This window comes from Phyllobates terribilis, unplaced genomic scaffold (assembly GCF_046119375.1).
Source record: "Phyllobates terribilis strain yellow unplaced genomic scaffold, ASM4611937v1 Scaffold_3__8_contigs__length_932513732, whole genome shotgun sequence".
Classification (NCBI taxonomy): Eukaryota; Metazoa; Chordata; class Amphibia; order Anura; family Dendrobatidae; genus Phyllobates; species Phyllobates terribilis.
The window spans coordinates 419812659-419828995 of record NW_027362763.1 but is presented as its reverse complement, the minus strand read 5'-3'; the positions used below and the strand labels follow the sequence as shown (position 1 = coordinate 419828995).

General features: G+C 44.8%; 1 protein-coding gene across 4 annotated transcripts in view; it reads right to left on the bottom strand.

Moving 5' to 3' along the window:
• The window catches only part of LOC141259518 (cytochrome P450 3A9-like), a 155053-nt gene that overhangs the window by 84719 nt on the left and 53997 nt on the right, over positions 1-16337 (bottom strand). For all 4 annotated transcript variants that reach the window (XM_073675645.1, XM_073675648.1, XM_073675646.1 and 1 more), the window contains one exon: positions 10698-10797. In XM_073675645.1, coding sequence (XP_073531746.1) covers positions 10698-10797 — 100 coding nt within the window. The remainder of the gene's footprint in view (positions 1-10697; positions 10798-16337) is intronic.

Genomic DNA, 16337 nt, shown 5'->3' with positions numbered 1-16337 from the left:
AGGCTTATCAGGAAATCTCCTGTGAAATGCTCTGATAAGTCTGGACGCGGAAACATCATCCAACCTCACCCATGAGTTATCCTCGGGTCCGAAACCTTTCCAGGCCACGAGATACTGCAAACTACCTCTATACCGTCTAGAATTAAGGATGCGAGAAATTTCATATTCCCCGTCCTCCACCACCAGAGGAACAGAGGCAGAGGCGTCACAATCCGACATAACAGCTTTTTTCAACAGAGAGACATGAAACACCGGATTAATTCTCCAGGAGGTAGGAACCTCCAACCTAACAGCAGATTGGTTGACAACCTGAAGCACCTTAAAGGGCCCTACAAACTTGGGACCCAATTTCTTAGAAGGAATCCTCAACCGCAGATTCCTAGAGGACAACCAAACCATGTCACCAACAGCGAACAAAACCTCCTGTTGTTTCCTATCAAAGTAGTCTTTAGATTTTCTGTTAGCCTCCTGAAGATTACCACGCACATCCGTCCAAACTCTCTCCAAATCGCCGGAAAAATTCTTCTCCTCAGGCACGGCAGATACCAACTTGGAGAACGACCCAAACGACAGATGTCTCCCAGAACAACAAAAAAAAGGCGAACAACCAGCAGAAGAAGATGTATGATTGTTCAGAGCAAATTCAGCAAGTGGCAGAAACTCAGACCACCCCTCTTGATTGTCTGCCACAAAACAACGCAAGAACTGCTCAACATCCTGGTTTTTCCTTTCTGTCTGGCCATTAGATTCAGGATGATATCCGGATGAGAACGACAAATGAACTCCCAACCTGTCACAAAAGGCACGCCAAAAACGAGCCACGAACTGAGGTCCCCTATCAGAAACAATGTCAGTAGGAACGCCATGAAGTCTGACAATTTCCTTGACAAAGGCCTTAGCGAGAGTCTTAGCGCAGGGCAGTTTGACGAAGGGAACCAAGTGACACATCTTGCTAAAACGGTCCACGACCACCCAGATGACAGTAAAACCCTCAGAGGGGGGAAGGTCAGTTATAAAGTCCATAGCCAAATGTGTCCAAGGAGCACTGGGAACCTCCAGAGGGCAAAGTAACCCCGCAGCAGGAGTATGTGAGGACTTAGATCTAGCACATATAGTACATTGACGCACCCACTTAATGACTTCCTTCTGCCATCCAGGCCACCAAAAACTGCGACCCACCAGTCTCTTGGTCTCAGAGATTCCGGGATGACCTGCCAACCGAGATTCGTGACACTCAACAAACAAATCTCTCCTAAAGGTCCCAGGCACAAACAACCTCCCATGGGGAGTGTTAGATGGGGCATTCTCCTGTGCTTTAAGAATCTCATCTTCCAAAACGGAGTCCAAAGCAGCTATCACAACACCTTCTTGTAAAATGTTCTCCTCTTTCTCAGCACCGACTATGGGAGAAAAACTGCGAGACAAGGCATCCGCCTTAACATTCTTAGTACCTGGGATGTAAGTAACGGAAAAATTAAACCGCGAGAAAAACAGTGCCCACCTAGCCTGACGGGCATTCAGGCGCTTGGCAGCATCAAGATATATCAGATTTTTATGATCCGTAAAAACCTGAACGGGAAATTCAGCACCTTCCAAGAGGTGGCGCCAGTGTTCAAATGCGAGTTTAATAGCCAATAATTCCCGATTACCAATATCGTAATTCAGTTCAGTCTCCGAAAAATTTTTTGAAAAAAAGGCACAGGGATGTACTCCATCCCCGTTATCCTGAGACAATACTGCGCCAACCCCCACAGAGGAAGCATCAACCTCAACCAAAAACGGCTTAGTCACATCAGGCTGCATAAGGATGGGAGCAGAGGTGAACCTCTCCTTGAGATACACAAAAGCTTCAATGGCCTCAGCAGTCCACTGAACCGCATCAGCACCTTTCCTGGTGAGATCGGTCAGAGGTTTGACAATAATAGAAAAATTTTTAATGAATTTTCTATAATAATTGGCGAAACCCAAAAACCTCTGTATCGATTTCAAACCAATAGGCCTAGGCCATTCCTGCACAGCTTGAACTTTCACCGGGTCCATCTCAAAACCTTCGCTGGAGATAGTGTAGCCCAAAAAACGAATTCTCTGTACAGCGAACTCACATTTTTCCAGCTTAGCAAAAAGCGAATTGTCAATTAATAACTGTAATACTTCACGTACGCTCCGCCAATGAGATTCCAGATCCGGCGAATAAATCAAAATGTCATCCAAATACACAACCACATTTTTGCCGATCAAAGGTCTAAGGATGTCATTAATAAGATTCTGAAAAAATGCAGGAGCATTAGTAAGACCAAAAGGCATAACCAAATTCTCAAAATGACCCACAGGAGTGTTAAAAGCAGTCTTCCATTCGTCACCCTCCTTCATGCGCAACAGATTGTATGCCCCCCGAAGGTCAATTTTAGAGAACCACTTGGCCCCCACTAACTGGTTAAACAGATCGGGAATCAATGGCAGTGGGTAAGGATTGTGTACAGTAATTTTGTTAATCTCACGAAAATCCAGACAAGGACGTAAACCGCCGTCCTTTTTTTTTACAAAAAAAAAATCCAACCGCCACAGGAGACTTAGAGGGCCTAATGTGACCGGCGGCCAAACTTGTCTGTATGTATTCCTCCAAAGCCTTTCTCTCAGGAATAGTAAGGTTAAATAAACGACTTTTAGGAAGAGTCGCTCCAGGGACAAATTCAATAGTACAATCATAGTCTCTATGGGGAGGCAAAACCTGCGATTCCTTCTCAGAAAAAACTCTCCAAAAATCCTGAATAGGAACAGGAAATTCCCCCCTATCCACAGCTGCAATACGCCCGTTACAACACTTGTCATAACATTTATGGCTCCAGGATTTAATTTCATTGGTAGACCAATCCAGTACAGGATTGTGCAATTTTAACCAGGGCAATCCCAACACCACAGGAGAAGGCAAGTTATTCAAAACTACCAAATCCAATTTCTCATGGTGAACACCATTAATAGTGAGAGGAAATTCACAGACCTTGAGAGTAACATTCTTCAAAGGGGAGCCATCCACAGAAACCACAGCAATGGGGGATGACAAAGGTTCGGGTTTTAAATTGAGTTTTTCCAAGAATCCCCCATCAATTACATTCAGAGTAGACCCACAATCGACAAACACCCGAAATTCCATTAATTTATCCTGAGCAATAGTGGAAGCAGCTAAAAATACACCCTTGGAATTTAAACAGGCAATACGGGCATGACTGACCATTTTTTTTTCTTTCTTCATACGAAGCACACAGCTTTTAATGAAATGACCAGAATTTCCGCAATAGAAACACAAACCTTCAGAAAATCTGCGGTCCTTTTCTTGAGAGCGAGGTGCCATCGCTCCAATCTCCATCGGCTCTCCACTGTCAGTACACACATTCTCATGACCAGAAACTGACATAGCAGAGGATTTGCTCTCATTAACCCTTGCACGCAGTCTCCTATCCACCCGTATAGCTAATTGCATAGCCTGTTGCAAATCTTCAGGTGTGGGATAAGCAATTAGCAGGTCTTTAACCCTTTCACTAAGCCCAGCAAGAAACAGACTCTTCAGAGCAGAATCGTTCCACCCTATTTGAGTAGACCACCGACGGAAATGAGTACAATATTTTTCCACATTACCTGATCCCTGCCTCAAACGTCTCAACTCAGTCTCAGCAGATGAGACACGGTCAGGATCATCATATAATAGCCCCAAAGCAGAAAAAAAACTATCCACTGATCTAAAGCATGTATCACTAGGTTGCAAAGAAAAGGCCCACTCCTGAGGCTCTTTGCGCAAAAGTGACATTATGAACCCTATGCGCTGGGATTCATCCCCAGAGGACCTGGGTCTCAAACGAAAATACAATAAGCAAGCATTTTTAAATGAAAAAAATTCTTGGTGTTCACCAAAAAATAAATCAGGCAAACGTACCTTAGGCTCCAAGAAATGTGCTCCAGGACAGTTACTCACGTGCTGATGGAGCTCGGCCACCTCCAGAGAGAGTTCCTGCAGGCGTTTAGCCAAATCCAGAACCGACACCATGATGGAACAGAAAAATCTTTCCTTAGAGAATTTGCAGGCTGGACTTATTGTTATGTTCTGCTACCAGAGCTAAGGAAAGAGAGGAGATCTGTCCCTACGATAGAACTCAGCTTGATCCCTACGATGTAACAGGGAACCTGATCCTGCGATCAGACCTGCTAAAGTCCTCAGCTAGTCTGTACGGAGACCTATAGATGTGGGGAAGGAATCCCTACAAGCACTAGGGACTGGGAGCAAAATGGACACCTCCTAACAGAAATAGTAGCAAACAGACGAACAAACAAAATATATAGAACACAGAGGTCCGAAGACCAAGCAAACTAACAGAGTTAGATACTGAGCACAGGCTAGCTAAAGAGTAGTAATACAATGAAGTCCAGCAAAGCCAGAAGGGCGGAGCAGGACTAAATAGGCCAACAAGGTCATGTGACCAGCAATAGAAAAAAACTAAGAGCAAGGTTCTAACAAGTATAGCCTCAGGGCAGTGAGTGTGGATGATGGGGGTGATGGTGCACGAGCGCAGCAGGAACGACTCAGAGTCTTTGCAGTGCAGTTCAGGGTCTTTACTGATGATTATAAGGTAGACCCTCCCGGGAGTACTAGCTAGCATAAGACGCCTGGTCAGTCTGTGAGCAAGCAGGAGTTCCCCTGGCCAGGTGGAGTTGTAGGCCTCCCCGTCTGTCTGCACTCTTCCTGGCTACCTTGCTGTAAGCGGGTAGAAGTAGCCCACGTCCCTGAGTGTACCGTTTAGTGCTCACCCGTATGGCTGGTGACTTGGGGCCTTCTGTTAGCCTCCGCTCCACGACGGCGGTGCTGGTCCCTTGCTTGAGACTGAGCCTCCGGGCTTCTATGGCCAGAGGACCTGAAATCCCCTGCTGGCTGGTTTCTGCTGCTGGATATATAAGTCCTCACAGCCTCGGACTCCTGTGTCCGGTTCCTATTGTCTTCTGCCAGGGCGAGCTCTGCTCAGCTTCCAGCCCCTGGTCTTTAGCTCCTAGCTCCTACAGAGCTCCTTGCTGTTACTTTCCCTTGCTCTCACTCTGACCCTGACTGTTCTCTGCTCTCTGAGTCACTCAACCCCACCCCAGATCCAGTTTATAAGAGCAGAATTCTCCCCTCCCAGGACTGGGGCAGGAGGATGTTGCATGTTTAAGGGATCCTGACCAGGAAACCTCCCACTTGCTCTCCGACGTAATATCTCTATTACTGTGGTGACCAGACCCCTGGGGTGCCACACATGGCTCTTGTAAGGGGCATTGCAGTTCCTCATAATTTTTGGAAAGCCTTCCATTCACTGCTTAGGCCAACAGTGCACAGGAGACCCAGTTGCTATAAATGGAAAAAAAGGTTTAGTTAACGCCCTCTGACCTCCATGTCATTTCCAAGGGGCATTGGAGTGCCTCAAAATTTTTGGTAGGCATTGCACTCACTGTATGCCCTATAACTGTGTAGCTGAACCGCTCCTTTTGTTACAGAAACATATCCTACAAGACATATCTGGTTGACTGGCCTGTTATTGATGTGAATGGTCCCTGTTCCTCCTGCTCTTTCTCCTTTGCCACTACCTCATCCATCATTTACCACCTGAAGCTTTGTTTTAACGGGAGTCATAGAACTTGGATAGTAGCAGGAAAACATCCAGCAATCCTCGCAGGAGGTAGGATATGCACCAAAACGCTGACCACCTCAGGCCTAGCCGCTTCTACATACATGCACTTGTATTACAACAAAACAAAGCAGATGCTAACTTCTATCATCCTCATCATGCTCCTCACCTTGGCACTCTCAACTCCCCTGATGGAGAAGCCAGGGCCCACCGGAGCAGTCTGATAGTCCGGTGGGCTCGGCCAATGCTGCCCTAAAGCAGGCTAGGCTAAGAAAAGTGTGGGAAAGGTTACTGGGATAAATAGGGGTGGTTGGGGACCGAGTATGGACACCCGGCCACCCCCTGGAGGCTGGGGAGCAAGCGGGGACACCTGGCCACCAGGCGGCTGGGGACTGAGTATGGATACCAGGCCGCCGACACAGCCATGGCGTGGTGGCCAGATTCCGCCTCCACATGCCTAAAAGGCCCAATTTAAAGTGCAAGCAAGCAAGCAGTATGGTATTGCAGCCTGGGGGTGGGTGGGTGGCAGGCTGCATACTTGCGCTTGCATTGCAAGGAATGGGAGAGGTACAATTGAACACTGCCCTGGGACAAGGACTTGAATGGGGATAGTTGCAAGTCTGCAACAACAGGTGCAAGGTGGGAGGCATCTTCGCATGTACCATGAACAGGGGTTTGGCATGCACACACTACAGCGGAATAGGCTCTCCTTCCCACTAAATGCACTGGGGAGGGCACAGGTAATGTTTTGGTATACGCGCTTAATCTTATGTATAAGGCACACCAGGACAAATAGGGGCGGCTGGGGACTGAGTATGGATACCTCGCTGCCGAAGCAGCCATGAGGTAGTGGCCAGCTTCGGCCTCCTCCAAACTAAAAGGCCCCATTTCAAGTGCAAGCTAGCAGTATGGAATTGCAGTCTGGGGGTGGGTGGGTGGCAGGCTGCACACTTACACTTGCATTAAAAGAAAACATAGCACATGCTAACTTCTGTCATCATCATCATGCTCCTCACCTTGGCACTCTCAACTCCACCGATGGAGAAGTCAGGGCCCACCGGAGGAGTCTGGTTCTCTGGTGGGCTCGTCCAATGCTGCCTAAAGCAGGCCGGGCTAAGAAAAGTGTGTGGGGGGATGTTCCAAGGAGAAATAGGGGCGGCTGGGGACCGTTTATGGACACCCGGCTGCCCCCAGGCGGCTGGGGACCGTGTGTGGACACCCGGCCGCGGGGCGGCTGGGGACCGAGTATGGACACCCGGCTGCCGGGCAGCTGGGGACTGAGTATGGATTCCAGGCCGCCAACACAGCCATGACGTGGTGGCCAGATTCCGCCTCCACATGCCTAAAAGGCCCAATTTCAAGTTCAAGCAAGCAAGCATATGGTATTGCAGCCTGGGGGTGGGTGGGTGACAGGTTGCATACTTGTGCTTGCATTGCAAGGAATGGGGGAGGTACAATTGAACACTGCCTTGGGACTAGAACTTGCATGGGGATAGTTGCAAGTCTGCATCTTCTGATGCGGCAAGGATCACTTATGATGGGCACACTTTTAGACAGTGACCTGGGAGTCAGAGATGCTTCCAGGGGTCTTCCCCATGCTGTTCCCATGTCTTTTCAGCACTTTATGCATGTGTCACACAGCACATGGCCAGATAAGGTTGTAAAATGTTAAAATGACATTTCCCGGTGAATGCATTTGTCATAGTTGAAAGCAATACAAAAGTGCAAAAACGCATAAAAAATGCTACTTGTGAACATAGCCGAAGGTGTGGAGGAGTATTTTTGTTTTTGGTCATTTATTTTAACTTATACACAAGTCTTTTCCCTGGAAAGGATGTTCCTTAACATATTTCACAGGAAAAAAGATTCACTTTCGTTTTTGAACGTTTTATTGTGAGCCCGTAAAAGTGGCTTAATACCTCTGACCACGTTGTTGACAGCAGTGACCTGGGGGTCAGAAATGCTTCCTGGGGCGATCCCCATGCTGTCCCCATGTCATTTGAGCACTATCACTATCGTTTTGGGCACTTGTTAGGCTTTTGAAAGACTGCCGGGGGTGCCACCGCAAAAATGCTCGAGTCTCCCATAGACTAACATTGGGCTCGTTGCTCGGGTTGAGCACCGAGTATCATGGCGAGCTCGGCCCGAGCTTCGAGCACCCGAGCATTTCAGTGCTTGCTCAACACTAAAAACAATACGAAGTGTAGCTACCAGATGGCAGAATACTACTAAGGAGTGATGATAACACGTATGTATAGGCACATACTGTATTTATATTGTAGGGATTCAGCTCTGGGGTAGGCATTAGGCAGCGTTTACACAGGCAAAGTCTTTAGTCCAACAAGGCAAGGTTTATTAGCTCCATAAACCCTGGAAGGACTTTAACACAGAACAGCCGTGCTCCTGCACAAAGCTAAATACAGCAGGAAAGTACAGTACATTTGACAAGTCAATACTCCGGCAGGTATATGTCCAATACTCCGGCAGGTATATGTCCACCCACACACAGGTCAGTAGGAGATCTCTCCAGTTCCCACACTCGGTAAGACTGTCCACCATTAAACTGCCCTTTTTCATTCTAGGACCAAAGACTGTTCAGCTCCTCAGCTGGCTCCCTAGTCACTCCATTCAGAGAGAAAGCCTCACTTGTCTCTCTCCCAATTACAGCTCACATCTTGGCTGGTCACTCACCAGCCTTCACATACTCCACTCTGTTACATCCATTTCCTGGTTCTTAGTAAAACTCTGCAGGAGCATTTAATCCAACCCTGCAAAGCTGGGTTCATCCCTCTATTACCTGGCTTTGCTACAATATGCAGAAAGTTAATTACAATGCAATTCTGCAAGTTAGATATGTAGAGATTTGGTGCAATGTAATGCACAAAATGAAAACAAATAGTGAAGAGTTAAAGAATAAGATAAATTATAATCAAACATACCCAAAAGTAATAATAGAATGTTTCATGACATCGGCCCCTAAATTAAGTAGGGTCAAAACGTGCATCGGGGTTTGAGGTGGAGGCCGATGTGGTGACACATTCTATTATTAATGCATCCTTATCTCTTCACTGTTTATTTTTAATTTTGTGCATTATATTGCACCAAATTTCTATATATCTAAGGACTCGCTCACAATGGCGAGTAGCATCCGATGATTCTCATGTGAGAGAATCGCATGTTATATGCAAATGACCCGAGTCATGCGAGTGTGAGCCAAGTGTCACAGTGTTTATTGTGATCCGATTCTCTCGCATGATAGAATTGGATCACAGGTGCGGAGAAGATAGAGAACTTCATTTCTCCACCTTCTTCATTCTGTGAGTTGGCGTATATTGGACTGCACTCGGATGATTAGAACATAATCTACTTGAATGAGTATGTTGGTGCATAGTGATATATCATAATGATAAATATTATATTCAAAATTCAGGACTGTAGAACGTGGCTTCACACCATACTAGCAATAATCTTATAAGAAAGAAGTGAGGACAACCACAGAAGAATATGGATCAATATTATCAAATTTTATTAGAAATAATTAATAATAATCCAGTGTTTATTTCTGTTAATGTTGATGATTATGGCTTACAGCCAATGAAAACACAAAAGTCATTATCTCAGTAAATTAAAATAATTAACAAAAAACACCGGCAAAGGCTTCCTAAGCTTTTAAAAAGGTCCCTTAGTCTGTTTCAGTAGGCTCCACAATCATCATGGGGAAGACTGCTGACTTGACAGATGTCCAAACGACAGTCATTGACACACTCCACAAGGTCCCAGAGTTCCAATTTTCATTTGGAAATCAAGGTCCCAGAGTCTGGAAGAAGAGTGGAAAGGCACACAATCCAGGCTGCTTGAGGTCTAGTGTGAAGTCTCCACAATCAGTGATGGCTTGGGGAGCCATGTCATCTGCTGGTGTAGGTCCACTGTGTTTTATCAAGACCAAAGTTAGAGCAGTCGTCCACCAGGAAATGTTAGAGCACTTCATGCTTCCCTCTGCCGACAAGCTTTATGGAGGTGGAAATTTCATTCTCCAGCAGGACTTGGCACCTGTCCACACTGCCAAAAGTGCCAATACCTGGTTTACAAACAACAGTATCACTGTGCTTGATTGGCCAGCAAACTCATCTGACCTTAACTCCATAGAGAATCTATGGGGTATTGTCAAGAGGAAGATGAGAGACACCACACCAAACAATGCAGACGAGCTGAAGGCAGCTATCAAAGCAACCTGGTCTTCCATAACACCTCAGCAGTGCCACAGGCTGATCACTTCCATGCCCTTGTGGAGTGTGTCAATGACTGCCTTCTGGACATCTGTCAAGTCAGCAGTCTTCCCCATGATTGTGGAGCATTTTGAAACAGACTAAGGGACTTTTTTTTAAAAGCTTAGGAAGCCTTTGCAGGTGTTTTTTGTTAAGTATTCTAATTTACTGAGCTAATGACTTTTGTGTTTTCATTGGCTGTAAACCGTAATCATCAACATTAACAGAAATAAACACTTGAAATAGATCACTCTGTTTGTAATGACTCTATATAATATATGAGTTTCACTTTTTGTATTGAAGAACTGAAATAAATTAACTTTTTGATGATATTGTAATTTAGTGAGATGCACCTATATATATATATATAATGGCTAAATAGTATAGGATAATTCATTGAGTAAAGAGCCTATGTGGCAAATAATCTCCCAGCTGGGGTATGAAATGAACAATCATCACCAGAAAACAGAAACAGAAAATCATGAAAACACAGTACCGCAAAGTATATAATAGTTACAAGAGCATACAGAGTGATGCCAGCATCCCCTGTGCGCATTTCGGCGCCAGAGCCTTGGTAGTATTCTGCCATCTGGTGGCTACCCTTTGCATTGTTTTCTTATCGTCATTATTTTCATATACTTTCATATACATATGTACAATACACCTTTTCCTTGATCAGCACCAGATTTTTCCCTCTGTTTTGGGAGTTTTCAAGGCATTTTTGCAATGGTAAAGTATCATATAGCAGAAGTAGTAATTTTCATCATGAACTCTGCTGAAATCTTACCCGTCTGTTAGTGAAGTTAGTGTAGCACTCTTTCACCAAAATGTTTTTAATAATAACTGGATCTAGAATTGCAATCACTGCTTGTCTGCCATCATACAGTCTGCAAAACAAATAGGATAAAACAAACAAACAAGAATAGACTACAGTTCCTTTAATTACATATTCACACAGTCACTTAAAGGGATGTCTATGTGCATGTGTAACACAACACCCAAACTGTTTGTATGGTCTTGTTATTCTCTGAAAAATAATATCATCTATACCTTTAATTATGTAATCTGTTGCACCCTGTCTGAAATAATTCAATCAATATACAAACAAGTAGAGATGAGCGGATCTTTTGAAATTTGAATTTGCCAAATTTTGCCCCAAAATTTGATTTGACTGCATAAAAAATTGTGAAAATCTCAATACTGGAAAGCTTGTAATTGCTCGGAAAATACAAGTGTGTGTGTGTGGGGGGTGGGGAGGGGGGTAGAGAATACCGCTGACCATGAGAGCTTACACTCTATAGGAGAAAGAGAGGATCCTACTTACCTTAAAAGCTTACACTTTACAGGAGAGCGCGAGAGGGAGAGAGAGAGAACCCTACTGATCATAAGATCTTACGCTTTTAAGGGGAAAGAGAGAGAGGACTCCAATGACCGTAAATGCTTACACTCTGCAGAAGAGAGAAAGAAAGAACCCTGCTGATCATAAGAGCTTACACTCTATAGGAGAGAGAGAGAACCCAGCTGACTATAAGAGCTTACACTCTAGAGAAGAGTGAGAGGACCCTACTGACCAAAAGAGATTACACTCTACAGGAGAGAGAGGACCCTGCTGACCATAACATCTTGCACTGTAAAAGTGGGAGATGAACCAGCTGACCATAAGCGCTTACACACTACAGGAGAGAGAGATTTACCCAGTGACTCTGGAGATGGAAAACTCCTCTGCCATACAAATTGCGCTCTTCTGTGAGCCGTTGATCTATGATGGCCAAGGTACTGACCACCACTGTACAAGGTATGATGATTACCATTGTAAAATGTCATGGGTGCAGGGTAATATGGGGAAGCCGCATGGCCACACAAAAAGATATTAGCTCCCTCTGATGCTTCAGCAGATTGGAAAATGTTGCTGGACACGATTTTTTGATAATTCATTATCAAAATTCTCAATTTTGAGGTAAAATCTGTATTCAGTGAAGACAGACTTTCTCATTACTGAGAGAGGAGAAAGTTGCTACTGATGAGATTCTATGTAGACTGGAGGAGGGAGGAGCTAAAGACAGAGCTCCACTCTCCCCCTCCTATCTACATAGACTTGTATCAGTAGCAGCTGCCATCTCCTATCTCAGTCATGGGAAAATCTGTCTTCACTGAATACAGATTTTACCTCAGAATTGAGAATTTTGATAATGACGGACCAATTTTGGCAGAGAAAGAAGCAAATTTTTTTGATAAGATATATTACAAAGCTTCTTATTTTAATGTGCACTATTGATTTATGAAGTAAAAATTAAAATGACGGTTACGCTTTAACCCCTTAATAACATCTGACGTACTAATACGCGTCTGTGCCCTGGGACTTAAGAGCCAGACCCGTATTAGTACGTCATCGCGATCGCGCGCGCACACAGGCTGTGCGGGCGCGATCGCCGCCGGGTGTCAGCTGATTGTCACAGCTGACACCCGGTACTATGTGCAGGGAGCGGTCACGCACCGCTCCCAGCACATTAACCCCCGCGATGCTGCGATCGAAGTCGATCGCGGCATTGCGGGGGCAAGGGGAGGTGATCGGCGATACTCACCTCCTCTTCCGGCTTCCAGCGCAGTCTGCAAAGGCTTCCCGGGTGTTGCCATGACGACCCGATGTCGTCATGACAACATCCGGGTCACCAAAGAGCAGGAAGATTGCTTGGACATGCGCAGTGCATCTCCAAGCAATCTTCACACTGTGCACTTCTGACAGCCTTCATGGCATAGGGATGGTGCTCCATTCCTGTGCCATGCAGGCGATCAGAAAAAAAAAAGTGAAAGTCCCAGAGTGGGACAAAGTAATAAAGTGTATAAACTGTGTGAAAGTGGAAAAAAAAAAAAAAATGTGCAAAAATATTATAAAAAAATAAAAAAAATAATACACCAAAAATAAAAATATAATGTACCCATCAATAAATATTATTATAAAAAAAATAAAAAAAAACAATAAAAGTACACATATTTGGTATCGCCGCGTCCGGAACAACCTGACCTATAAAACTGTCCCACTAGTTAACCCCTTCAGTGAACACGGTAAAAAAAAAAAAAAAAAAACCAAGCAAAAAACAATGCTTTATCACCATACCGCCAAACAAAAAGTGGAATAACACGCGATCAAAAAGACGCATATAAATAAAAATGATACCGCTGAAAACGTCATCTCGTCCCGCAAAAAACAAGCCGCCATATAGCTCCATCAGCCGAAAAATAAAAAAGTTATAGCTCTCAGAATAAAGCGATACTAAAAAATATTTTTTTCTATAAAATAGCTTTTATTGTGTATAAGCGCCAAAACATAGAAAAATGATACAAATGTGGTACCGCTGTAAACGTACTGACCCGAAGAGTAAAGCTGCCTCATCAATTTTACCACACGCGGAACAGAATAAAAAAAAAAAAAAAAAAAAAACAATTCCTGAATTGTTGGTTTTTGTTTATTCTGCCTCCCAAAAATCGGAATAGAAAGCGATCAAAAAATGTCACGTGCCTGAAAATGGCACCAATAACAACGTCAAGTCATCCCGCAAAAAACGAGCCATCACATGACTGTCTGCCAAAATCTGGAAAAATTATAGCTCTCAAAATATGGCGATGCAAAAACTAGATTTTACAAAAAATGCGTCTTTTAGTGTGTGACAGCTGTCAGTCATAAAAACCCCATATGATTCTGGCATTGCTGTAATCACACCGACCCGAAGAATAAAGTCGTCTAATCACTTATACCGCACAAGGAACGGCGTCAAAAATAAACTCTTGAGTTAGGATTGGGCTAGGGTTAGGGCTGGGTTTGGGGCTAGGGTTGTGCTGGGGCTAGGGTTGTGCTGGGGCTAGGGTTGTGCTGGGGCTAGGGTTGTGCTAGGGTTAGGGCTGGGGTTGGGATTTTTTTCAAAAGTAAGAAAAAAAGATGACGATATGGCGACTAGTGTTGAGAGCAAGTGCTCGCTACTTGAGTTTGCATCGGGTGCTCTGGTATGCATTTAGTATCGTGGGTATTTGAGTGACATGCTCGAGTCTCTGCCCCATATGCTTCGCGGCCAAAAAACTTTACGGGGATTGCCTGCCATGCACGAGCGATCCCCGCATGTTTTTTTTTGGGTGTATAATAACCGTGAAACATGCGGAGCAGGGACTCGAGCATGTCACTCGAGCACACGCTGTACATGGTGCATACCTGAGTACCCGATGCAAACTCAAGTAGCGAGCACTTGCGCTCAAGAATAATGACAACTTATTCAATATGATGACCTAATGTAAACAAATAATGTGCCGTACCTCTGGGTTCAAAATGTTCACTATACACCTTAATAAAATCTTTGAGGGGTATAGTTTCCAAAATGGGGACACTTGTGGGGGAGCTCCACTGTTTAGGCACATCACGGGCTCTCCAAACGCGACATGGTGTCCGCTAACAAATTGTATGGAAAATCGGCTCAAATTGTTAGCGGACGCCATGTTGCGTTTGGAGAGCCCCTGTGTGCCCAAACATTGGAGCTCCCCCACAAGTGACCCCATTTTGGAAACTAGACCCCCCAAGGCACCTATCTAGATGTATAGTGAGCACTTGGAACCCCCAGGTGCTTCACAAATTGATTCGTAAAAATGAAAAAGTGAAAAAAAAAACACTTTTTCATTTTTATGAATCAATTTGTGAAGCACCTGGGGTTCCAAGTGCTCACTATGAATCTAGATAGGTGCCTTGGGGGGTCTAGTTTCCAAAATGGGGTCACTTGTGGGGGAGCTCCAATGTTTGGGCACACAGGGACTCTCCAAATGCAACATGATATCCGCTAACAAATTGTCGGCTCAAATTGTTAGCGGATACCATGTTGCATTTGGAGAGTCCCTATGTGCCCAAACATTGGAGCTCCTCCACAAGTGACCCTATTTTGGAAACTAGACCCCCCAAGGCACCTATCTAGATGCATAGTGAGCACTTGGAACCCCTAGGTGCTTCACAAATTAATTCGTAAAAATGAAAAAGTGTTTTTTTTTTCACTTTTTCATTATTACGAATCAATTTGTGAAGCACCTGGGGGTTCCAAGTGCTCACTATGCATCTAGAAAGGTGCCTTGGGGGGTCTAGTTTCCAAAATGGGGTCACTTGTGGGGGAGCTCCAAAGTTTGGGCACAGAGGGGCTCTCCAAACGCAATGTGGCGTCCGCTAACAATTTGAGCCGATTTTCCATTCAATTTGTTAGCGGATACCATGTTGCATTTAGAGAGTCCCTGTGTGCCCAAACATTGGAGCTCCCCCACAAGTGACCCCATTTTGGAAACTAGACCCCCCAAGGCACCTATCTAGATGCATAGTGAGCACTTGGAACCCCTAGGTGCTTCACAAATTGATTCGTAAAAATGAAAAAGTGAAAAAAAAAAACCACTTTTTCATTTTTATGAATCAATTTGTGAAGCACCTGGGGTTCCAAGTGCTCACTATGAATCTAGATAGGTGCCTTGGGGGGTCTAGTTTCCAAAATGGGGTCACTTGTGGGGGAGCTCCAAAGTTTGGGCACAGAGGGGCTCTCCAAACGCAATGTGGTGTCCGCTAACAATTTGAGCCGATTTTCCATTCAATTTGTTAGCGGATACCATGTTGCATTTAGAGAGACCCTGTGTGCCCAAACATTGGAGCTCTCCCACAAGTGACCCCATTTTGGAAACTAGACCCCCCAAGGCACCTATCTAGATGCATAGTGAGCAGTTGGAACCCCCAGGTGCTTCACAAATTGATTCATAAAAATGAAAAAGTGTTTTTTTTTTCACTTTTTCATTGTTACGAATCAATTTGTGAAGCACCTGGGGGTTCCAAGTGCTCACTATGCATCTAGATAGGTGCCTTGGGGGGTCTAGTTTCCAAAATGGGGTCACTTGTGGGGGAGCTCCAATGTTTGGGCACACAGCAGCTCTCCAAACGCAACATGGTGTCGCTAACAATTTGAGCCAATTTTGCGTTAAATTTGTTAGCGGACACCATGTTGCATTTAGAGAGCCGCTGTGTGCCCAAATATTAGAGCTCCCCCACAAGTGACCCCATTTTGGAAACTAGACCACCCAAGGCACCTATCTAGATGCATAGTGAGCACTTGGAACCCTCAGGTGCTTCACAAATTGATTCATACAAATGAAAAAGTGTTTTTTTTTTCACTTTTTCATTGTTACGAATCAATTTGTGAAGCACCTGGGGGTTCCAAGTGCTCACTATGCATCTAGATAGGTGCCTTGGGGGGTCTAGTTTCCAAAATGGGGTCACTTGTGGGGGAGCTCCAATGTTTGGGCACACAGGGACTCTCTAAATGCAACATGGTGTCCTCTAACAAATTTAACGGAAAATCGGCTCAAATTGTTAGCGACACCATGTTGCGTTTGGAGAGCCGCTGTGTGCCCAAACATTGGAGCT